The following is a 25,764-nucleotide window of genomic DNA, read 5'->3' on the forward strand; positions in this document are numbered from 1 at the left end:
CCCTCAGCAAGTTTGCAGATGACACCAAACTGGGAGGAGAGGTAGATAAGCTGGAGGGTAGGGATAGGATACAGAGGGCCCTAGACAAATTGGAGGATTGGGCCAAAAGAAATCTGATGAGGTTCAACAAGGACAGGTGCAGAGACCTGCACTTAAGAAGGAAGAATCCCATGCACTGCTACAGACTAGGGACCGAATGGCTAGGCAGCAGTTCTGCAGAAAAGAACCTAGGGGTTACAGTGGACGAGAAACTGAATATGAGTCAACAGTGTGCCCTTGTTGCCAAGAAGGCCAATGGCATTTTGGGATGTATAAGTAGGGGCATTGCCAGCAGATCGAGGGACGTGATCGTTCCCCTCTATTTGACATTGGTGAGGCCTCATCTGGAGTACTGTGTCCAGTTTTGGGCCTCACACTACAAGAAGGATGTGGAAAAATTGGAAAACGTCCAGCGGAGGGCAACAAAAATGATTAGGGGACTGGAACACATGATTTATGAGGAGAGGTTGAGGGAACTGGGATTGTTTAGTCTGTGGAAGAGAAGAATGAGTGGGGATTTGATAGCTGCTTTCAACTACCTGAAAGGGGGTTCCAAAGAGGATGGCTCTAGACTGTTCTCAGTGGTAGCAGATGACAGAACGAGGAGTAATGGTCTCAAGTTGCAGTGGGGGAGGTTTAAGTTGGATATTAGGAGAAACTTTTTCACTAGGAGGGTGGTGAAACACTGGTATGCGTTACCTAGGGAGGTGGTGGAATCTCCTTCCTTAGAAATTTTTAAGGTCAGGCTTGACAAAGCTCTGGCTGGGATGATTTAGTTGGGGATTGGTCCTGCTTTGAGCAGGGGGTTGGACTAGATGACCTCCTGAGGTCCCTTCCAACCCTGATATTCTATGATTCTATGATAATTGTGGACAAGAGTGATCCAGTGCCTATACTGTATGAGGACGTTCAGAAAGCTTTCGACAAGGTCCCTCACCAAAGGCTCTTAAGCAAAGTAAGCAGTCATGGGATAAGAGGGAAGGTCCTCTCCTGGATCAGTAACTGGTTAAAAGACAGGAAACAAAGGGTAGGAATAAATAGTGAGTTTTCAGAATGGAGAGAGGTAAACAGCAGAGTTCCCCAGGGATCTGTACTGGTCTACTGCTGTTCAACATATTCGTAAGTGATCTGGAAAAAGGGGTAAAACGGTGAGGTGGCAAAGTTTTCAGATGATACAAAATAGTTGACTGTAAACGTTAAAAAACTGACTGCAAAGAGTTACAAAGGGATCTCACAAAATTGAGTGATTGGGGCAACAAAATGGTAGATGAAATTCAGTGTTGATAAATGCAAAGTAATACACATTGGAAAACATAATCCCAACTATACATACAAAATGATGGAGTCTAAATTAGCTGTTACCACTCAAGAAAGAGATCTTGGAGTCATTGTGAATAGTAATCTGAAAACATCCACTCAATGAGCAGCAGCAGTCAAAAAAGCTAACAGAATGTTAGGAACCACGAGGAAAGGGATAGATAATAAGAAAATAAATATCATAGTGCTGCTATATAAATTCATGATGCCCACCCCTTGAATACTGTGTGCAGTTCTGATAGCCCCATCTCAAAAAAAGAGATGTTAGAATTGTAAAAAGTACAGAGAAGGGGGGAAAAAAAAGATTAAGGGTATGGAGCAGCTTCCATATAAGAAGAGAATAAAAAGATTGACTGTTCAGGTTAGAAAAGAAATGACTAAGGGAGTATATGATAGAGGTATATTAAATCATGAAGGGTGTGGAGAAAGTGAATAGGGAAGTGTTAGTTACTCCTTCACATAAAACAAGAACTAGAGGTCACCCAATGAAATGAATAATCAGCAGGTTTAATACAAACATAAGGAAGTACTTCTTCACACAACATACAGTCAACCTGTAGAACTCGTTGCCAGGGGATGTTGTGAAGACTAAAATATAACTGGGTTCTAGAAAGAATTAGATAAATGCATCGAGGATAGGTCCATCAATGGCTACTCACCAAGATGGGCAGGGATGCAGCCTCATGCTCTGAGCATCCCTAAACCTCTGACTGCCAGAAGCTGGGACTGGAGGACAGGCGATGGATCAGTTGATAAATTGCCCTGTTCTATTCGTTCCCTCTGAAGCATCTGGCACCGGCCACTGTCAGAAGACAGGTTACTGGGCTAGATGGACCATTGGTCTGACCCAGTATGGCCATTCTTAAGTTCTTGTCAAGACCAGTATATAATTGCAAAGAAGCTAAGTAGTCCATGACCAAACTTATATTAGTTGTTGTGCATGATTCAGATAAAGTGCAAAACTGGGTCCATAGCAGAGATTTAACAAAGTGAGGGCTGAGTTGTTAAGTTGGAGCTGCAGCTAGCAAGAGATGTCAAAAGTAACAAGAAGGGTTTCTTCAGGTATGTTGGCAACAAGAAGAAAGCCAAGGAAAGTGTGGGCCCCTTACTGAATGAGGGAGGCAACCTAGTGACAGAGGATGTGGAAAAAGCTAATGTACTCAATGCTTTTTTTGCCTCTGTCTTCACTAACAAGGTCAGCTCCCAGACTGCTGCGCTGGGCATCACAGCATGGGGAGTAGATGGCCAGCCTTCTGTGGAGAAAGAGATGGTTAGGGACTATTTAGAAAAGCTGGATGAGCACAAGTCCATGGGGCCGGATGCGCTGCATCCGAGAGTGCTAAAGGAGTTGGCGGCTGTGATTGCAGAGCCATTGGCCATTATCTTTGAAAACTCGTGGCGAACGGGGGAAGTTCCAGATGACTGGAAAAAGGCTAATGTAGTGCCAATCTTTAAAAAAGGGAAGAAGGAGGATCCTGGGAACTACAGGCCAGTCAGCCTCACCTCAGTCCCCGGAAAAATCATGGAGCAGGTCCTTAAAGAATCAGTCCTGAAGTACTTACATGAGAGGAAAGTGATCAGGAACAGTCAGCATGGATTCACCAAGGGAAGGTCATGCCTGACTAATCTAATCGCCTTCTATGATGAGATTACTGGTTCTGTGGATGAAGGGAAAGCAGTGGATGTATTGTTTCTTGACTTTAGCAAAGCTTTTGACATGGTCTCCCACAGTATTCTTGTCAGCAAGTTAAAGAAGTATGGGCTGGATGAATGCTCTATAAGGTGGGTAGAAAGTTGGCTAGATTGTCGGGCTCAACGGGTAGTGATCAATGGCTCCATCTCTAGTGGGCAGCCGGTGTCAAGTGGAGTGCCCCGGGGTCGGTCCTGGGGCCGGTTTTGTTCAATATCTTCATATATGATCTGGAGCATGGTGTGGATTGCATTCTCAGCAAATCTGCGGATGATACTAAAGTAGGAGGAGTGGTAGATACGCTGGAGGGCAGGGATAGGATACAGAGGGACCTAGACAAATTGGAGGATTGGGCCAAAAGAAATCTGATGAGGTTCAATAAGGATAAGTGCAGGGTCCTGCACTTAGGACAGAAGAACCCAATGCACTGCTACAGACTAGAGACCGAATGGCTAGGCAGCAATTCTGCGGAAAAGGACCTAGGGGTGACAGTGGACGAGAAGCTGGATATGAGTCAGCAGTGTGCCATTGTTGCCAAGAAGGCCAATGGCATTTTGGGATGTATAAGTAGGGGCATTGCGAGCAGATCGAGGGACGTGATCGTCCCCCTCTATTCGACATTGGTGGGGCCTCATCTGGAGTACTGTGTCCAGTTTTGGGCCCCACACTACAAGAAGGATGTGGATAAATTGGAGAGAGTCCAGCGAAGGGCAACAAAAATGATTAGGGGTCTGGAACACATGACTTATGAGGAGAGGCTGAGGGAACTGGGATTGTTTAGTCTGCAGAAGAGAAGAATGAGGGGGGATTTGATAGCTGCTTTCAACTACCTGAGAGGTGGTTCCAGAGAGGATAGTTCTAGACTATTCTCAGTGGTAGAAGAGGACAGGACAAGGAGTAATGGTCTCAAGTTGCAGTGGGGGAGGTTTAGGTTGGATATTAGGAAAAACTTTTTCACTAGGAGGGTGGTGAAACACTGAAATGCGTTACCTAGGGAGGTGGTAGAATCTCCTTCCTTAGAAGTTTTAAGGTCAGGCTTGACAAAGCCCTGGCTGGGATGATTTAATTGGGGATTGGTCCTGCTTTGAGCAGGGGGTTAGACTAGATGACCTCCTGAGGTCCCTTCCAACCCTTTTATTCTATGATTCTATGATAAGTTATAAATAGCACAACCCAAGAGCTATGGTAGAAATAGGAGGAGGGGATAACTCAGTACTACTAGCCTCAATTATTTTGAAGAAATCGTCACTGAGTTGAAATAGATCATGAGACATGTCAGGAAAGCTGGGAATCAAAATGTCATCTATTGTTTAGAAGAGAAGCAGTTAAGATAGTTTCCTCATTATTGATAACGTTAGTATAGTAACTATTCTCTGGAAGACAAGATCACTTATTTACAAACATACACATACACATATTCTATTGTTGAGAAAAGCCCACTTCCACTTTAATTGAATTGTCTCGTCAGCACTGACCCCCCACTTGGTAAGGCAACTCCCATCTTTTCATGTACTGAGTATATATACCTGCCTACTGTATTTTCCATTCCATACATCTGATGAAGTGGGTTTTAGCCCATGAAAGCTTATGCCCAAATAAATTTGTTAGTCTCTAAGGTTCCACAAGTACTCCTCGTTTTTGCTGATACAGACTAATACGGCTACCACTCTGAAACCTGTCACACATACTATGGTATTTCTGACTACCTCTATCTATATAAGTCCCTTTGCATTAGCTAATTGTGAGAAATTTTAATTTTCTTTGTTTCACTATCTGTTTCATTTTATTGTTAATAACAGACCACACACACACACACAAACACAAAAATTCCCACTGCCATTTCCAAATATCAGTTTATATTTTAAGATCAGTCACTGGCAGTGCAATAGTTAAGATTAGAGACTACTAAAATTACTCTTAATTGATCAGTAACTGATTAATAATGTGAAAAAACAAACAAAATTTGAAACTCAGACCTGAATAGACTGTTCAGCAGTATTTCCACTTCCTGATGAAATTCCACTGAATGCATCAATTAGGCCATTGGAATCAACTGTATCTGTGGCATACAACTTTAAGCCTCCTGAAATGTGATGGTTAAAATAATCACAATAGTCATTTACTGTAAAACAGTAGGTTTTTGTTATGTGCATTATGTTTGTTTAGCTGTTGCTATAGAGCACAGTGTTAGTTTGATAAATCAAATTTTGATCTTTTATTATCCTTTATTCATCTCAAAATAAGTGCAGGAAGGAACCACTGTGTGGTGAGGAATCAATTAATACAAACACCCAGAGAGTTCCTGCAAAAAGCAAGTCTGACCTGGGAAATGATCCCATCTGTTCACTTTTTAACTCCACCTAGCTTGGTCTGACTAAGAATTGTCACCTGTAGCACTTCATCAAGTACAGTGCTCACTTGCTCATGGGCTGTTCTTGGTAAGTCTGGACTCTGAGCCATGGACCTATAAAGTGCAATTCCACTCTGAAAAACACCTCTGTAAAAATGACATGGTGGAATTCCAAGATTATTGCTTCTCAGTGACTCAGATCAAATCTGCTTAGTTTACAAATATAACGTTCGGGCCTCTTTTTCATTTGTGCTGAGCACCCGTAATGCCAATGGGAACTTCTAGTGCTCAGTGTCTTTGGAAATCTGGCCATTTATTTAAAACAGTGAGCACTGCCCGCTGAGACTGGGCTCTGAAAGACCAGCTGCGTTCTTTCTGGCTCATACAATCATTTCACACTAAAGTTTCTGTGATCAGAACATAGTGAACTATTCTGTTATACTACACAAACCAGAACAGAATTCAGGTTGTTCTTCCACAGCCATGTTGGCTGTACAGTGCTAACAAGAGTAAAAAGCAGTGCAATCTTATTTAAGTCCCTGAAGCAAGAAAATGTGACTCTGAATACACAAAATGAGCATCTCTGTTGACTAAGAAGGTGCAATTTATACATAGTCACTATTCAGAGTAAAGCTACATTCTGAATCAACACATGGAATTCCCATTGGTAGTTGCCCTGTACTGCAGCCTCACCCTGAACCCATCTGGCTTTCTTTAAAATGGCTGAAGGTAAAAGTAACAGTGCAGCTCCAACTCAAAAATCCAAAGCAGACCTGACTGAGCCTCCTAGTTGTAAGTGTAGAGCCTGTGGTTGCTAAGTCCTCAGCTAGAACCCTCTAGCTGTGACTATTTGTGAGTTGGTAATTGTTTAACTATTTAGGACATTAATAGATTTGCATATTACTGCTAAGTAAACCTCAGAAATAAAATGTTAATCACTTAAACAGGAGCTTATCTTTTTGTTTAGAGGAACATCCTCCAGTAACATAATTATCAAACCTTGCTATTTCGCAGGGTGTTATCAGGATACAGTTTTTTTAAAGCAAGAACAGATAAAGATAAACAATTGCTCCCAATATTGTTGTGTTTATTCAGCTGAAAATAAACATTCTGTAACTATGATTGGAATTAGCTGACCTTATTTTCTTTTCATATTACAAGCTGTAAACCACTCTAGTTTTACATGTCCTGCTTAAGGCGTGCATGCCAAAAGTAGGATTAGTTTATAAACTTACTTACCTGTCATGTCTGAAAATTGTTCTAGTTGTGGAGCAGCACTTGGCCCTAAGGCAATGGTGTGAATGATTGATCCACTGTTTTCTACCTCCGTAAGGCAACTGCTCATACCTGAATCCTCTCCATCCGTCAGCAGTACAAGTTCAGAACCATCAAGATTAGAGTATTTTTGTTTAATCACCTGAATTGATAAGAAAATTTCAGGTATTAGCCATAGGACTTTATTGTAAATGTTAGCTGCTATAACACAGGCAGTGTCTACATCAAGAGAAACTCTTAAAGTTCAAGTTTAAAGCAAAATCTTTTCCTTACAAGTGTGAATTGTGCTGGTGTAGGAGGCTGTGTCATGTGGCAACAGCTGAATTGAAGGAGTCTGAATTACACTGCCTGTACAGGGCAGGATGGTTCACAGGAGAGGTGTCTAAGGGTGGCACACTCCTTACAGTATGCCAAGTAGTAGTAACGTGTGTCTGCCGGCCCCCACTCCAGGTCCTGCAGCCAATGACAGCATATGCACAGGGCATGTGGAAGCCTGTCCATGCCCATTGAAACTATGGAAAATTATCTTTAATACAGTTCTGTTCTGGAAAGTAACTTGAGAAATCATGAAGCATGAAGGTGTCATTTTACATAACCCCGTTTCAGAATAAAACCATGCTTAAACCAATGTTAAAATAAACAAAATTTGGATTTTCTATATGAGAAGTTATATGATTTTGATCTTCTGCACAATTCCTTGAGATTCTGGCAAAGCATTCTTGTAAGATTTTCTCAAAGCAATCTTATTTTTTTGCTAGTATAAACATAACAGGGCCTTGTTAATTTCTTAGCTCAATAGGAGCAGTTTCAGGGCCTAACTTGATTGAGCTTCCTAAGCCTCTCACTATAAAACACATTTTAGAAACCTCTAATTGTTCTTGTAGCTGTCTTTCTGAACCCCTTCCAGTTTCCCCATCCCCTTTGTGGATACCAGAGTCAGTATTCCAGTAATGATCTCAGTACTGCTGTACATAGAGGTGATATCACCTCCCTACTCCTACTCACTATTCTCCTCCTAATTCCATTTCATTATCACTGCATTCCAGGATACATTCCCCCCCAAGTTCTCCTTCACCTCAAATCCTTCGCGTACTCCTTTGCAGATGTTAGTTCCTCCACCAGCTGATGTAGGCAGGTGTGCGATAAGATTCTGGCGTACATTATCACTGACTATTTGTTGTAGATTACTTTTAATTTGTGCTGTAGAATGGAATGTGACAATTCCAACCCAGGAACCTATTTCGATAATCTGTAGCAGGAATATCTCCGCAGCTTGGTAAAGACGTTTAATGCGGTTATTCTGCAGGTGAAGAAAGGGATGTACTTAGAACTAGCAAGGCTTTTCAAGAGAGATTGCAAAAAGCAAGAATACAGCAATTATTAATGTTGTTCAGTTTGTACCGATAAATGGGAATGTACCTGCCATAGAGTAGATGAGAGATTTGAGGGGAAAATATAGAAAATTAGACAGATACCCAATATCTGGGTACCCCAAACTACCTTACACATCATCCCCCGGCATATTCTTTCCAGGCCAGTGGAGATGTACACTATGTTCTGCTTTCATGGAAGGGTATCTGCATATTGAAACATCTAGGAGATATATAACTGTGTCAGCCAAACAGCATTCTAATAATGTGATGATATTCCTCACAAATACGGGTTTTTCTTTCACATTGTTTTAAGAAAATTGCTGCAGCCTCAGAGAACAGTACTCAACCTACCTATGAATTAGGATAGCCCCTCTATTTCACAGTTTCCTGGCATTTTGAAAATTTGGTAATTTCAGTGAAAGAATTTATTTTAAATGTAAATATTTGAACAGATTGCTGAAAACCAGCTGAGAAAGTTTACCCTTGGAAGCTTTCCTTTCTCTATAAAACTAGCTGTCATTATTCTTGATCTAGTTAAGGATATTCTTCCTCTCCTATATTAAGATTAAGGGATGGGCTGATTTATATCTTTTATCTCTGGAAATCTAGTACATGTTTGCCACTTAATAGCTTTGGGGTGAATTTGATGCTAATGACAGTAAAATGCTCATAGTACTAGTCTACATAAGCTTTTCCAATCTGAAATCTCTCCAGAAGAAGGAATGCCAGCTGTATCAAAACATTTGGTTGTGAGATGGGTATAAATAATCATTAGAGAACACCACATTCATTTTCACTTGTGATCTAGAATTTGAAGTATTATCTCTAGAGGGAAAAGGTACCTGCTTTCAGACAGTGTTTAGTACTTTACTTTCAAGACCTCTGAATTCCATTCTGCTCAACTGTAGCTCATCACAAAATACATCACTTATTTGAAATCCATATCTTTCTTTGTCCCAAAGAAAATTAAATTATGATTTGATATTGAGAAATACTGAATTACAAAACTGAAAGCATATAAAACATTATATAGTACCCTGTAGGCCACAGAAATACGCCATGTGCCATTTTAAACATCTTCCTGTGCATTTTCATTGGATTCATTATTGTGGGTTTGTGTCAAATATTTTAAGAGACACTCACAACCTGTTTAAGCCCCATAAATTATCTTTCTGAGAAAGAAGATGGATACCATACACCATCCTTTGCAAATTCCATACCATAAGCCTAAGATTTTTTTATCAAAACTTCATCATTTGGCTCCTCAGTGGAGTTGTGTTGATTGTTGAACTGAAGACCTAAAATATTAGTATTTTAAAGAAAGCTATAGTAGAACTCTTATTTATACCATATAATCATATATATGGAGTACATGATAGTGTGATATAGCATGAACTGGAGATTCTAATGTTGTTTCTTGATGATGAAATTTTGAGTGACTATATTTGGTATGACAGAAAAAAGCATTTTTAGAATGTTTTAGAGAGATTTTAATTTTTTTATATTGGGACTACTTTGTATCCCTCCACCTGTAAAGCCAGGTGCCTTTGTTATCATTATTCAACCCACAGAGGGCTCATAAAGTCTTCTAAAAATTACAGAAGTTTTTTTCCAGACGTAAAGATGCCACCATTTTAAAGCGAGATATCTGGGGCCTCTCCAGGGCACAAAAGGATGTTGTGCCTCCCACAGGGAAGCTGAGGATCTTCTCTTCCCAGAGATATACTGGTGGGAAGGTCCTATTTCTAGCCCTGAAGGTTTGAGATATATCAAACTTGAAAGTTGTAACATATTTGAGAACAGACGTTGTCACTAGCTCAGGATTGAATGTTTGAAACAAATACATTAGGGATGAGGAAATTCTGTATATTAGGGAAAGAATACATCAGAGGTTCATATAAAAAATAGCTCTTGGAAGCTGGGTAGTGGTTTGGAATGTACGAATAAAACCTGAGGGGATGGATTTATGGGCAGAAGGCAGGTGAAGCTTGAAAAGGTACAGGATAAACTGCAAAAAATGTGGCAAACTTATCATATGACTCTCACTTCTACGTGCTATTTATACATATGAACACACCTTATTCAGGGAGGTTATATTGGATTTACTTTAAGAATGATAAATTTGAGGCCCTAAACAGATTGAGAGTCTCTTTAAAGGCTCATATCACCTGAAGCAGCCTTTACAAGAAGAGAATTGTGTTAAGTTTAAATAAAAAAAAAAGCCTCACCCTGGTTAATCCAGCATCACTTTATGACAACCCAAATTTTTGACTCATTAGGATGAATGATTATGAGGAAAGGTATTTCATTTTTATTTTGCTATACCTAGTGACATATATTGATTTTTAAAATAATTTGAGAGAGTCACATATGAATAATATCATGAAACTTCCATCTATGATATATTTTCTGTTTTGGGGAAGTACAGTGGTTCTGTCATTCTGGATCTGAAACTAAAAAGAGGAGCAAAAGTTATCTTTTGTAAAGAAAAAGAGACCAAGTCTGGCATATCATTTTTAGGAATTTGATGAGTTTCCTTTTAGCAATCCCTAAATATGTATAATGGGAGAAATAGTGGCCTCAGTTTTTTCTTAAAGAATAAAGGATGGTTACTGAAATATTGACAAAGGAAAATATTGTCATATATATACACCACATAGTTTTATAACTGCCTAACTGTTTCTAAGCAGTTCTGCTAAAAATAAGAACTTATATGTTTATTCTTACCCCACTCATGCTCCCAGAAACATCAAGTACTAGACAGACGACTCTGTCTTTGGTCTGCAGCAATGAGAAGGAGGTCTCAAATGGAGGACTTGCGCTATTTATTTGAGAGGTGTTATTGAAGTCAGGAGAGTTCATAATTACTTCCCATGTGCTGTGGTAGTTGCACATTTTGTTCTGCATATTTGTAGCCTTTTCATTATGAGTACTTCGATCACAGAACTCAACCACCTAAAAAAAGCCAATTGGTAGAGAAGAAAAATTATTGAAAAAAGCAAGTGAACACATGTAGTAGCAAATCCCAGTTTACTATTTTTCCATGTCTCACCACAACCACAAATACAGAAATTCTTTGCCTGCTCTAAGGGCTATAGAGAATAAAATCCTTCTATGTCCTGGACCTTGGAAAAAGTCATCAAAGAAGAGCGTTCCCCAAGAATCTGTCTCAGGAGTTACACAGGTATGTCCACACTGCAATCAGAGGTATGAGTGAAGCTCAGGCAGGCATACACATGCTGTCTTTAATCCAGCTAGTGTCTCTACTGATAGCAGTAAAAATGTGGCAGCATGGGCTGTACAAACCTACCCAGAACCCTGGATATATACTTCACATTGCTAGCCTGCACCAGTGTCCATGCCACCATGTCTTCGCTGCTATTTTTAGCCTCACTAGCTAGATTAAAGCTAGCACCAATATGCGTACCTGAGCTTCCATCATACCTCTGATTGCAATGTAGACATACCTGTATTTAATCACTGTTTTTAAGGATGCCCTGGCAAATCAGACATCATCAGTAAAGTTCACAGTTATGTAGATACCATGGAGTCTCAGAGCATTGATACATAAGGCTCTAACTCACCTGGGACATAACACACTCTGCCAGGGGAAAATCATGCACAAGGGGGAAAAAATTTCAAAGCAAAAACCCTCTGATCTTCCTGGCTGGCAGGAATACTTTTAAAGAGGATGAATAGCTCGCTGTGTCTGTTCCCCTTTGCTTTTCCTAGCAGGGCAGAATTCAACCCATAAAATATTTTCAAAGCTTCGGAAGTAAGGTGCAGCGTGCCTCTAGCAAGTTGCTGAGCACACTCAATATCCATACATTTTAGTGGGAGTTTAGCACATCACAGGATTAGACTGTCACAAAGGAATAAACCTTCTCAATATTGTAACAGAAAATGCCCCACCTGGGTAACTTTGTTATCTGACCCAAAAGGGAGCAAATGTTTCCACAATGTCAGGGTATTTCCATACCCTGTGATGGAACAGATAGGCCCCACACTGGCAATGAAAGGCTTAATGAGAACCTATGGACCCAGTTGGCCCCACCCTACTACACCAGCAGCAAATGTCAGGCATGGAGAGAGGAGATAAAAGGAAACTTAGCTAAACTCAGGGCTGCCCAGGAAGGAGAGCAGAACTCCGCTTCTCCAGAGAGAAGCCTGGTTGCAGATCAGAGTCTGAGCCAGCTTGCTGGCCTGACAAGCTCCTGTTAGAAGGGACAACCAGATCCTGGGGGATCAGCAGAAGCAAGAACTGTTTGGAGATAAGCCTTGAATAGAAAGGCTGGGTCCCACATAAGTTTCATTGGACAACTCTGTTCTGAGTTGTATTTTTTCTCTTGTTTTAGGATCATAGCATACCAGGGTTGGAAGGGACCTCAGGAGATCATCTACTCCAACCCCCTGCTCAAAGCAGGACCAATCCCCAATTTTTGCCCCAGATCCCAAACAGCCCCCTCAAGGATTGAACTCACAACCCTGCGTTTAGCAGGCCAATGCTCAAACCACTGAGCTATCCCTCCCCCTGATTTCTGTGGAAGGGGCAGGACTCAAGTGAGCCTTGGCCAGAGGGCAAAAGCAATACTACTTTGGACCTCGTAGACATAGCAAAATATCATTAGAGACCTGCAGCTGGATGAATCATACCCTGAAGGGCCACAAGGGGGCAGCCCATTCAGAACGAACTTGGGGAAGAATGCAGACAGAGATCTAGCACCGGGGGAAAGGGAAGAGGTCAGGACATTTAAAAAAAACAAAAAAACCCACACACATAAGGAAGAGACTCCCCAGCAGTATGGACATGGAGCAATTACTGAAATCAACGGTGGAGCAAAACACCCACCAACACCAGCAGCAACAGCAGATCCCACAGCAACTGGCCCCTCAGTAGCAGCAACTGACTTGAGACTTAGCTGCTCAGCAGCAACAGCAACAAAGGTTGGTGCAACAGGGCATTACCTGACTGCAGCTTCCCACAGTCGCCAAGCTTCTGCCATGGGTCTGGTGGACATGGACCTGGCCTGGGCCCTGGTACCCGTCAGATTCATGAAGATGGGGACTTAAGATGATCCAGTGACTTTTCTTGAAATTTTTCAATGGGTGGCAGGGGTAGCACGGTGGCCGCCAGAGCACTGAGCAGTCTTACCCATCACCTACTTGACCAGGACAGACCACAGGCTGCCTACTGTGGGCTAGACGCAGCGACAGCATGGGATTATGCCTCCAATAGCAAGGTTTATGCCTGTGGCAAGGTGGCCATTTTAAACTCATTGGATATCTCTGTGGGCCTGGTCCTGCCTGGTGGCACAGAAACTACAGGACTTGTGCTGGTGGTGTGGGGTCGGTGGGGGAGCTCGCAGGGCAGGGGACCAATAACAAGTTCTGGAGGGTCTGGGGCGGGCGGGCGGGGAGCACCCTCCCGCAGGACCCGCTTAAGGAAAAACCGAGAGGCGGGTGATAAGATACACCTCCTGGAGTACACGCTGGAGAGTATGAGGGGTGGAGAGCGCTGGCCAAGTGCCAGGGGATCCACCCAGTCCCCCCGGTCATAGTCCAAAAGGTCTCCAAGTCTGGTTGTTCCTGCCAGGACCAACCTTTGGCGCACCAAGTGGGACTCCGCCTCCTGCACACCAAGTTAGGGGGTTGTGCAGCAGGGCCTCTGTGAGGAGATCTGCCGGTGGCCACCACTGACCTGGTCACCGAAACCAGCTTCCAGGTCTGGAGGAAACCCTGGTAGAGTCTAGCGGAAGACCCATTGGATGCAGATAAAAGTGCTGTCAGTCACATTGGAGCACTCAGATGTGGTGAAGGAAGGCGTGCACCAACATGCTCCATGCTGAACTAACTGCAGCATAAAGGAGTCTATGCAGGGCCTGGAGGTGGAGGAGATGGACCTGACTGCAAAGGAAGAACAGGTTCTGTCCTTCCCCCTCCAGGGGAAGACTCAACCCCCCCACAGAGACACAGAGCAGTCCTGGCCAAAAGAATTCCAGAGCTAACCTCTGGAGCCGGGCCAGGATATCCAGGACCGGGCTCAGGATGTTGAGCCGGTGCCAGAGCATGGACAGTACCGGCTGGTGGAGCACCAGTGCCCTCCCTGATAGGGAAAGGCACTGGAGCAGTCCTGTCCACCTCCTCAGCTGCTCAGCCACTCTGCCCTTCAAATCTTGCTAATTCTCTAGTGGAGAGGGATGGGTGGCGGCAAGATAAATGCCCAGATAGAGCAGCGTCCCCACGCTCCACTGAATAACCTGAATCACGGGTGGGAGAGAACTCGCTACCATCTGTCCCTGACCACCAGGCCAGAGCTCTTGACCCAGTTGACTGGAGTGGAGAAGGCCACCGAGTAGATAGCCTGGCGGGTCTCCAACCTGCGACAGGTCAGTCAGGTCCTGGACCATGAGGAGTATGTCATCAGCATACGCTGACAGGACCACCTGCAACTCTGGCTCACAGAGCACCCACCCTGTTAACCTTCTACAGAGGAGACAGAGGAAGAGCTCAATGGCCAGAGTGTACAGCTGGCCTGACAGTGGACATCCTTGACACACCCCTTGCCCAAAGCTGACAGGTTTGGTCAGAGTCCAGTTGAGCCTGACCAGACACTCCACGGAGGCATACAGGACCTGGAGAAAACCCACAAACTGGGGCCTGAAGCCAAATGCCCACAGATGTCCTGGAGATAACCGTGTTCCACCCTGTCAAACACCTTCTCCTGGTCAAGGGACAGGACGGCAAACGACAGACCATCCCTACACCTTCCCTCAAGGAGGTCCCGGACCAGATAAAGATTGTTGAAGATAGCATTGCCTGGGATGGGGCAGGTCTGGTGGGGTGGACCACATCCACCAGCACGGACCCCAACCGCAGCAAGATGGCCTTTGCAATGACCTTGTAGTCCATGATCAGAACCAAGATGGGATGCCAATTCCAAAGGTCACAGAGGTCTCTCTTCTTGGGTAGCAAGATGAGTTCAGCTTGCCTGCACAACAGGAGAGTCACCCCACTTCCAAAGGACTCAGCCCAGATGATGGCAAGGTCTGGACTGAGGACGTCCCAGAACACGCGGTAGAACTCCACAGTCAGCCCGTCCATATCTGGAGATTTATTAGTGAGCATCTGATGGAGGGCTTCTGAGAACTTGGTCAGAGTGAGAGGCAGCTCCAGCCGGCCCTGGTCACCTGCGCTGACTGTCAGGACTCCATCCCAGAGAACCCTGCAGGCATCGGTGTCAGTCAGACCAGAGAGAATAGGCTGGAATAGAAGGTCTTGGCCCTCACATGCATCTCCACCAGATCTGTAAGGGAGTGCCATCCTCTGCCAACAGGTGACATGCTTCTTAGCCCCCTTCTTTTTCTCCAGGGAGTAGAAGAAGTGGGAGCCGCAATCCTTCTCCCAAAGTAAATGGATGTGGGATCGAACAAAGGCACCCTGAGCCCCATGGTCTTCAAGGGCCCGAGGGAACCAACAGCTGAGCCAGTGCTTTGGACACAAACAGCAATTAATTCCCCCCCCCCCCCGGGTGGATTTGACAGGGCCTAATTAGTGGATTAGAATGGGCTGGGGGAGCACTAATGAGCAAATTGGCCCATTAACACAGGAGGTAGAAAAAGGCATAGGAAGGCAGTGCAGGGGTGCGAAAGGCAGACTAGCAGAGCCAAAACCAGGAAGGATCTCTGGGTAGCGAGATCCCTTCCCTTCCCTCTCCTCTCCTCAGAGAACTGAGGAGAAACTGAAACTGTAAATAATGATGGTACATGGATCGGTAAGGGTATGGGAAGAGCAAATGCAAATAAACTGCACTGGGGTGTTTGACAACTTAAGGTTCCTGAGTCTCTGCAGACAGAGAGAAGACAGGATCAGGACATTGCCCTGTCAGAATGTCAATCTCTTAAAGCCATAGAAAGCTGGGGAAGGCCTATCTGTAGCTCATGTGAACCTTCTGCTAGGTGGTGTTAGCAGCAACAAGGGCCAGGTTCAATATCTGAGATAGAGAGCAGCTGATGAGTGCATATTCAGGTTCCAAGGCAGAGTCAGTACCAAGGGTCAGAGTCCGAGTCACATTTTGGGGTCCAAGTCAGAAGGTGAAGTCCCAATCAAGCTGAGATTGGAGCAGGGAGAAGTCATGGCAGCTACAGAGAAGCCATGCTGTTCCCTGGACACTTCCTGGAATGCCCCTTAGATTTATATAGGGTGGGGAGCCAACCAGAAGTCATGGGGCTGCTGTCTGTCAGACCCCTGAAGGTGGGACTTCCCATGGTCTGTGTCCACAGCAGGTCATGGGCAGTGCCTGGCAGGATACGACTACCAGTTTGTAGCAGGGTTCTCATCTATTGTTGCCTTTCTCAATAATCTGCTTAAGAACAGCAGCCTGAGAAAGATCCGTTGAACGGAAACCTGTGAGAAGGTCTTTCAGCAACAAAAGGCTCACCTTTGTACAGAGCCCATTTTATACAGCCAAGAAATTCCTCCTACACACTGATGCTTCTGAAGCTGGATTCGGGGCTGTCTTCTCCCAAGTGGTTAATGGTGAGGAACATCCCATTCTGAGTTACAAATTGTTCCCAAGAGGGGCCTACTCCATTATAGAAAAAGAGGACTTAGCTGTGAAATGGGCCATGGAGGCACTCCAATATTACCTTCTTGGCAATTAATTCACCCTGGTCATGGATCGTGCATCTCTACGATGATTCCATGCCATGAAGGACATCAACCCCCAACTCATGGTGATACCTCTCTCTCCAGACCTTCTCCTTCTGTGTCCGGCATAGGACTGGGTTGCTCACTGAAATACAGACTTTGTCTCTCAGTAGAGGAGAGCTTCAGGGCAAAGCAGAGACCTAAGTAAGATCCTTTTTGTGTGTGTGCATGTGCACGCAGGATGGGTGGGTGATGAGGCAAATAGGCCCGGCAATGACAAGGTTAATGAAAGCCTGTGGATTCACCTCACAATACTTCAGCAAATGTTGGGCATGGGGAGGGAAGGACCGGAAATGTTGCTCGGAAAGCAGAGGGGAAGTTTTTTGGGCAGAGTGATGGGTGGAAAAAGGCTTGGAACTGTGAACAAAGAAAGTACCTCCTGTTGTTTGATTCCTGCTATCTTCAGAGTAACAGGACTTTATGTATATTCTTTGTAAACAAACCAGATTGCATCAAAGAAATACTTTACTACATATCAGTTTCTCCTAATGGAAACAACCTACAAGACCCCAAATATTGGCTATCCAATTGGGTGAAAAAGCAATAACAATACTTACAGAAGGGAGGCTTTGCATGTACATTATAGATGCTAGGGCATTTTGTGTTTTATCTGGTACAAATTTACATCCAGCTTCATACAGCTTTGTCTGTTGATCATATTTGCATTCTCTTGTCGTGCAGCTGTTTCCCGTGCAGCTTTGGACTATGTATTTACCAGTGATATCACCTGAACATCTGAAGGAAGATGAGATAGAAAGAGGCTTAGCTAACAAGCCACATATAATCAACAAATAAGAATCTGTTATTTATTATTTGAATCATTGTAGGCCCAAAGCCTCCAAACATGACTGGCATTAGTTAGACACCATGGGCAGTGGGTGAACCACGGTCTTGGGGAGGCTAGCTAGCTCCTGGGCCACCTCGCCTTTTCTGCCTGGGGCCCCACCCCTCTTGCCCACCTTCCCCCTCTGGAGTGCAGAGGCTCCCCCACTCCCGCCAGCCCCGGGCCACTCGAGCACCTCTCCCTGCCAGTCCTGGAGTGCCCGGTGGGCAGGCAGGCAGCGCAGCCCCTAGCCCCAGAATGGCAGGCAACCAGGCTAGTAGGCAGCTGAACACAGCCCCCCAGCACAGTGGGTGGGCAGCGCACCTTCCCCTCCCAGAGCTCCAGGTGGGCAGGCGACACGAGTACCGGCTCCAGCCGCCTGGAGTCTCTGGCTGCAGGCCAGCCCCCACCAACCCCAGGGCAAGAATGGGAGGTCCGGAGGCTCCCACCCAAGCTGGAGGCGGAAACAGCCTCCGGCCTGTGTCACAGGCCCCCCGACCTGGGCAGGCGGAGGGTCCCAGGCTCCGCACAGCTGCCTGCGCAGCTCTCCCCGACCTGGCTCCAGCCAGGGTGTGGGGCTTCAGAGCCGCAGCCTGGCCATTATAAGAGCCGGATGGGCAGGTGGAGGGTCCATGGTTCCTCTTAGCTGCCTGCGCAGCTCTTACTGTGGCCAGGCTGCAACTCTGAGGCCCCTCCCGGGTTGGGGAGAACCGTGCGGGCAGCTGTAGGGAGCTGGTGCGGCGTCACAGACCCTCCTCCTCTCCCAGGCAGCCGAGACTCGGGCTGAGGGCTGCTCTCAGCCTCCCCCCCGCACCCTGGGCAGGTCTGCCATGGCTTCCCACAGCTGTCTGGTCTCCCTGGCTGGACTCCGTGCTGGCCTGGACGGGGTTGGGGCTTGAGGGGGGAGGAGGAGGGGAAGGGATGCGGTCCGGCCAGGCCCGTTCACTTTCAAAAAGTGGGAGGGCTATGGCCCCCAGGTCCCCCCTGGTTCTGGTCCTGGGCCCCGGCTACATGAGAAGGAAGAGTCACAACAGAGCGCGGCTGGAAGCAGGAGGGGATCAGGGGGTGGAATGTGGGCGGGGTTATTTACAGATTGTGTGTCAAACACCATCTATGTGAAGAATAACAATGCAAGTGCCTCCACTATTCCATCAATATGCATCAATCCAGACATGAAAGACCCTCTCCTGAGGTCAACTGGTACTACATTCTCCATGCCCATTCAATCACTGCCTCTGGGACAGAGTTCTAAGGCTATAGCTCACCCAAGACTCTGATCACTAAGGTACTATCTATTCCCCCTGGAGTGGACTTAACTGGGAGATGGGTGCTCAATGGCTTAATTAGACACAGGGCTGATGTGCTAATGAGAGCAATCAATCCATCAGCTGGGAGTAGTTAAGAGGCAGGACGGAAGTACAAGAGGGAGGATGCCAGGAGATACAGAAGCTGAGGAGATCTTTTCCTCTGCCACACCAGAGAGTGGGCTATGGGGAAGTTTACATACACTGGTATGTTGCTGCCCAAGGCTGTACTGATGAACTGGTGGAAGGGTCCTAATAAATAACACACTCATGCTTATAAATCTGGAAAGTGTCCAGCCAGTTTGAGGTGGTTGAAAGGGCGGAGCAGGGAGCCCTGTCGCAGTCTCCTTCAGTGGTGATTGCCAATTGGAGTGCCAATTGCAGTTCAGAAGTTTGGTGATGTTGATACTTGTCCATTAGGAATTGGACTGAAAACACCAATTCATTTCACAGTGGTCAACAAGTGACTGGCTGATAGTGATGGGTTTAAGGCACTACCAAACTGGTTCCAGTTCAGATCAGTGCCTGAGAGGTGAAAAGTTCTGTATCCCATTTCCAACCCTCTGAGATATCCAGTCTCACTCTGTTTTTTTGTTTCTCATTGACAGAACTGTACATTTTAAAAACACCACTTAAATATGCAGAATTTAGAGAACATTATCATAAAATAGTAATAGCACTATAACATGGCAATAATGGGGTGTGCACTTTGACCATGTCCCTTTTTAATATTTAGATAACACTAAACATGAACTAGTAAGAATGTTTTGAAATTTCAAGGATCACCCCCCCCCCCGAGGAACTTGAGAAAACATTCTTATTTACTACATGCTAACTGCTATTTGATAAAGCCATGGTAAATCAAAATGTAGAGAAGGTAACTCAAATCTGTAAAATTTGCACCTAAATTGCACCTATAAATTGCACCTAAATTAAAAGCTCATTTAGTAATAAAAATGTGACACATTACAAAATGATAGTGATAATGCAATGAGACTGATCTGTAGGCAGCAATATTGTTAGTTAAACATTATTGTATAATCTTCTTTTTTAATCCTATGAACAAGACTTTCAAGGATTAAAGACTTTTCGCACGGGGCTCAAAGTACAGACTGAACACAGATAACCTGTATGTGCCAAGTATCACTGAGGGATTTAAAATTTCATCATCCTCCCCCACTCTGAACTCTAGGGTACAAATGTGGGGACCTCCTAAGCTTATCTTTACCAGCTTAGGTCAAAACTTCCCCAAGGTACAAAATATTCCACCCGTTGTCCTTGGACTGGCCGCTACCACCACCAAACTAATACTGGTTACTGGGGAAGAGCTGTTTGGACGCGTCCTTCCCCCCAAAATACTTCCCAAAACCTTGCACCCCACTTCCTGGACAAGGTTTGGTAAAAAGCCTCACCAATTTGCCTAGGTGACTACAGACCCAGACCCTTGGATCTTAAGAACAATGAACAATCCTCCCAACACTTGCACCCCCCCTTTCCTGGGAAATGTTGGATAAAAAGCCTCACCAATTTGCATAGGTGACCACAGACCCAAACCCTTGGATCTGAGAACAATGAAAAAGCATTCAGTTTCTTACAAGAAGACATTTAATAAAAACAGAAGTAAATAGAAATGAAGAAATCCCCCCTGTAAAATCAGGATGGTAGATATCTTACAGGGTAATTAGATTCAAAAACATAGAGAACCCCTCTAGGCAAAACCTTAAGTTACAAAAAAAGATACACAGACAGAAATAGTTATTCTATTCAGCACAATTCTTTTCTCAGCCATTTAAAGAAATCATAATCTAACACATACCTAGCTAGATTACTTACTAAAAGTTCTAAGACTCCATTCCTGGTCTATTCCCGACAAAGACAGACTATAGACTGACCCACAGACCCCTTTGTTTCTCTCCCTCCTCCCAGCTTTTGAAAGTATCTTGTCTCCTCATTGGTCATTTTGGTCAGGTGCCAGCGAGGTTACCTTTAGCTTCTTAACCCTTTACAGGTGAGAGGAGCTTTCCCCTGGCCAGGAGGGATTTCAAAGGGGTTTACCCTTCCCTTTATATTTATGACACAAGGATTAAAGACTTTTCGCACGGGGCTCAAAGTACAGACTGAACACAGATAACCAGTATGTGCCAAGTATCACTGAGGTATTTAAAATTTCATCAGCTGAAGATAAAATATAAAACATTGTTACCTAGTTGCTTCAACACTTCCTGTTCCAGAGTTTACAGACACATAGAAAGGTGCATCGTTATTATATTCATCAAATACTCCCCAACGAAGATGGGCCCATTCATGGACAAAAACTTTAGCTGGGGAAGAATAGGATCATTTGTGAATTCTAAATACAACACTTTAAAGTTTACTTTATATTTCCATAGATCATTTAAACAAATTTAGGCCCAATCCTACAATTGTCTCTGCTTGGACTTACCCCTGTGCCCACACAGGACTCACTGTGGGATCCGGCTTTAAACCCAAATAGATCACTGTGTTCAGATTAATCCTCCCAGAATATTAACAGACCTAAAGTAAAGATCTTTTTCCATACAGTAGCTTCTGACTATTCCAGGTATCAAGCAAGGTTTCTCATGTTACCCATGTCTTTTAAAATAATAATTCTTGGCTCTTATATAACACAAAGGAAAAGGTGTATATTAGAAAACCATACAGAAGTTAGTTTAACTTCAGTTCAGGGTAAAACTAAGGATTACTTAGTAACTTACTTATTAGTAACTTAGTAACTTATTACTTACGTAGATAGTTGAAGGCGGATAAAGTGTAAAAGATTAGACAACCAGAATACTTTTGCAGAAAACCAAACTATCTCACCAAGACAATCTAACCCCTTTCTTGCAGGTGTTGGAAAAGCCATTGACATGGAGAATGTATATAATGTTGTCTAACTAAAGCTTTCAACTAAAGATGGGCCAAGGAAGCAGAGCTCAGATCAGATTAAGTTTAAACCAGAATTCAAGGTTTGAGTTCAATGCTTCACTTGGCTAGAATTTGCATTTGTATTTGATTTAACTAGAATCCAATGAATTATTCTAAGGAGATTTTTGTCCCAAACTGCCAGAAATCTGATGAGAAAGACTGTTCTTGTGAGACTTCCACCATTTTAGGCCAACAAACCTCTAAATTTTTGATCCAAGCTAATGCAGTTTCGTCTTGGATTTGAATCCCAATAACCTTGCACATTTACCAGGGTTCAGATTTGAGGGGCTGGTTTTGACCTAGCTCTATTTTAAAAGAAACACATAAATGATTTATTCTAACTCGTGTATGGAACAGAGATAAATAAATTGGACAGTATATTGGTTAAATGGACATAGGAGAAAGTCATTGTTAATGACAGGAGGTTACACTGCACAAAACTGAGAGGTCTCTTTTGGGACTTTTTTATTTGTTTATTAATGGCCTCGCATAGGCAATGCTCATGCAGCCAAAAAATGTGCTGATGAAATCAAAATGGGAATATTGTTAATTCCTTGTGAATGTACACTTACAAGAAGGGTAGTTGGGCAAATGTGATTTTCAGAAGTTCCAATAAAAACCTTCACGTCCTCAGAGCAGGATCCGCTCATGGGCGTTTGGTCTATTCTAGAATCCTCTGAGACTGGTTTTACCTGCGTATTCACCAGGTTACACCCACTGCAACTCTCAGATTAGTTTACTGCACTGTAATGTTAGGATATAGATTATTCCAAGTCAAAGCAATGATTTAAGAGGACAAAAAACTCACATTTACTGAAAAAATATTAGCCAGAATTTTCAAGAGACTGGTAATGTTAGGTGCCCCCATTTCTGAGTGTTCAACTCAAGACTCATCCAGGGAGCCTGATGTTCAACACTGTGTGAAAAACCAAGCTCTTTTAAAGTTTTGCAGCTTGGGCAACCAAAAACAGAGGCATCCCAAATCACTAGTCACTTCGGAAAATCTTGGCTATTGCATATTTATAACTACAAAGGCAGAAAATTAAGGTCCAATAGATGGTGCTACCTCGTGATCCATAGATGTTATTCAAATTGTCTTTTAACAGGAAGTCGGGAGTGAAATGAATGTATCGTCCCTTTTCCCCACATCCTCCATATTGCAGCGTGTAGGGATCATCTCCGTACTTCAAGAAAGGATTAGCCACGATAACATCTGCCTAAAAATAAAATAGCCCTTGTTTAAAGAGCAGGAGGAAATAGAGGGTGGTAGATGATTCTGTTGAATGGGCTCATCCTGCAGCTTTTACTCACGCAACACTCCCATTGATTGTTTCCCTGGGTAAGGACTGCAGGACTGAGCACTAGAGGGCAATACAAATTCTAAAAATAGCAATTTATATTCCCTCATTATCGGAAAAACTTAGGTCTTGTCTACGCGGTGGGGTAACACGCACTACCGGGGGATGTGTGTGTGTGATTTCTAAAGTGCAGCACTACATTAAAGTGCATCAGGGAACGCTTAGTGCACACCAGCAGGTTCTACAAGGACCAATTAATGAGCAACACATTAATGTGTTTTAGAAATCATACCTCCATAGTGTGCATTACTCTACCTTGTAGACAAGACCCTACGTCTTAAGCGTATGAACACAACATATATTTTTGATTTATAAGGGCACTCTAAGTCTTACCTTATCATATGACTCTGTTTTTACACTTAAATACTCAGGTTTTGGCAGCCAATGCAGAGGAATTATAATTTTTACAGCCTTGAAAAAAAATCTCTGTTTTGTAGCATGGAACAAGTAAGTAGAAGCCTCTTTGATCATGGCCTGGGAGGGAAAGAAAAGATTTATGAATCACAAATTGAACGGTAGAGGCAATGAGTAGTTTAGCCTGGCCAGGAAAGAAGAGTACATAAAGTAACACTAAATATGTGAAGGCATAGAAAGAAACCAATCTTGGCCAAGGGAAGGGCTGGGACAGATTATTTCCCTCATGGAGCAAGGAGAAATCAAATTGTAACTCTGAAAGACTCTGGATTGCTCCTAGGACAGTACAAATATACACTGCCCCTTGCTCAGGGCTATGATAAAAACCAGAATCTATCCCTTAAAATAAAACCTGAAAGAGATCCTTCCAAACATGACATTTCTTCAAAAAAGTTACATGGGCTTGAGGTGATGGATGGTTCAGTCCTGGACTAATCCTTTTCATTAATCTGTAAAGTGTACTGTGGTGCTTGATTAATAAAATAAAATGATAAATTGTAAGTAATATCCTGTGGTTTCCTTTTTCTTCTCCCTGGGATTCCTCATTTCTCTGTTCTACTTGTATTAGGTTCTACTTTCTTCCTGCCTCTACAGTGGGCACTACTTTGTCACTATTTTCCTGTTTCCCTCCTCCTTGTTCCTTCCCCACCTCTCTTGAGTAGTTTGGGGGTCACTAGTTAATGGCTATGCCCTCCTCTGTTTATTGTTCTCTTTACAGCAACTGAATGCTCAATGACCAAATCATGTAAACATGGAGTAAAGATCTACACTGTGACACTGAGAACTTAAAGAATAACGAAAAACAGAAATATCACGATACACACACACACGCATACATATACACACAACAAGGGTGTTTAAGAACACAGTGAATGCCTGCAAGGACAGGGAGAAAGGAGGGATAAAAGTAAATGGCAAACTCTGTAATGGAGCTGAAGTAATTGGAAATTAAATATCCATGTTCTGGAGATTCTCTAGTCTAAGTACTCATGTTTTGGAAAGAAGTAATTAAGAAGGAGGTGATACATATTATCAGCCTGACCTTGAGCCATAATATTCCTGTTAAAATTCAAGAGATGAGTACATTTATTTCATTAACAGCAGCATCTGAATAAAAATTCAAGCAAAGAACAAATTTAGTAACCATAGAATTGATCTTGCTCCCATGAAAATAATAATAATAATAAAAAAACCTTGACATTAATAAAAAGAAAAGGAGTACTTGTGGCACCTTAGAGACTAACCAATTTATCTGAGCATAAGCTTTCATGAGCTGCAGCTCACTTCATCGGATGCATAAAGTGGAAAATACAGTGAGGAGATTTATATACACACAGACCATGAAAAAATGGGTGTTTATCATACACATTTTAAGGAGAGTGATCACTTAAGATGAGCTATTACCAGCAGGAGACCCCACTCTTAAGTGATCACTCTCCTTACAATGTGTATGATAAACACCCATTTTTTCGTGGTCTGTGTGTATATAAATCTCCTCACTGTATTTTCCACTTTATGCATTCGATGAAGTGAGCTGTAGCTCATGAAAGCTTATGCTCAAATAAATTGGTTAGTCTCTAAGGTGCCACAAGTACTCCTTTTCTTTTTGCGAATACAGACTAATACGTCTGCTACTCTGAAACTTGACATTAATGGGAACTGGAACTGGTCTTTTAGGATCACTGCTAATCTAGAGGTAGAAATAACCTGGAAGTCTGAATATCACTGAATGACAAATATACAAATGTTCTTACCTGTATGTTTCTAATGATATTGTGATCTTCTGGTAACTCAGGGTTAATTGCAATAACAATATCCTCATAGCCACCATTTTTCAGCTGTACTGTAGAACCTTTCACCATAGGTACTAAAAATAAAAGAACAAAGCTCTTAAACACCCTCATTGTCCCGTTCCCCACAATTTTTTGTTATAAAAATGATGGCACAGCAGTACTATTTGTACAATTACTGATTCACATGAAGGCTTTGTACATTTTATGGCAAGTATATATGGATCTGCTGTGTAAATCCAGGTTGCATAACTGCGTTCAATCTGATGGTGTCAGGTTATATATTAATACACTAGAGAAATTCCCAAAGACTGTAATGATCTAAACCTGAACTACTTCCGTATCTATTTCCAACACATGAAAACAAAATAAGGCACCA

The 25,764-nt window shown here is 43.3% G+C and overlaps 1 protein-coding gene across 1 annotated transcript in view; it reads right to left on the reverse strand.

Annotated features, from left to right (window-relative positions):
- Window positions 1-25,499, reverse strand: part of LOC144269580 (calcium-activated chloride channel regulator 1-like) — a 36,220-nt gene extending 10,721 nt beyond the window's left edge. Inside the window, exons 1-9 of the mRNA XM_077825361.1 lie at window positions 25,350-25,499; window positions 23,515-23,655; window positions 22,890-23,040; window positions 21,081-21,198; window positions 17,308-17,485; window positions 10,772-10,999; window positions 7,747-7,971; window positions 6,636-6,813; window positions 5,023-5,129 (exon numbers count right to left, since the gene is read on the reverse strand). Of these exons, the coding sequence (XP_077681487.1) occupies window positions 5,023-5,129; window positions 6,636-6,813; window positions 7,747-7,971; window positions 10,772-10,999; window positions 17,308-17,485; window positions 21,081-21,198; window positions 22,890-23,040; window positions 23,515-23,655; window positions 25,350-25,499 (1,476 nt within the window). The remainder of the gene's footprint in view (window positions 1-5,022; window positions 5,130-6,635; window positions 6,814-7,746; window positions 7,972-10,771; window positions 11,000-17,307; window positions 17,486-21,080; window positions 21,199-22,889; window positions 23,041-23,514; window positions 23,656-25,349) is intronic.
- Window positions 25,500-25,764: the final 265 nt, after the last annotated feature.

The sequence above is a fragment of the Eretmochelys imbricata genome, chromosome 8, assembly GCF_965152235.1.
Source record: "Eretmochelys imbricata isolate rEreImb1 chromosome 8, rEreImb1.hap1, whole genome shotgun sequence".
Lineage (NCBI taxonomy): Eukaryota > Metazoa > Chordata > Testudines > Cheloniidae > Eretmochelys > Eretmochelys imbricata.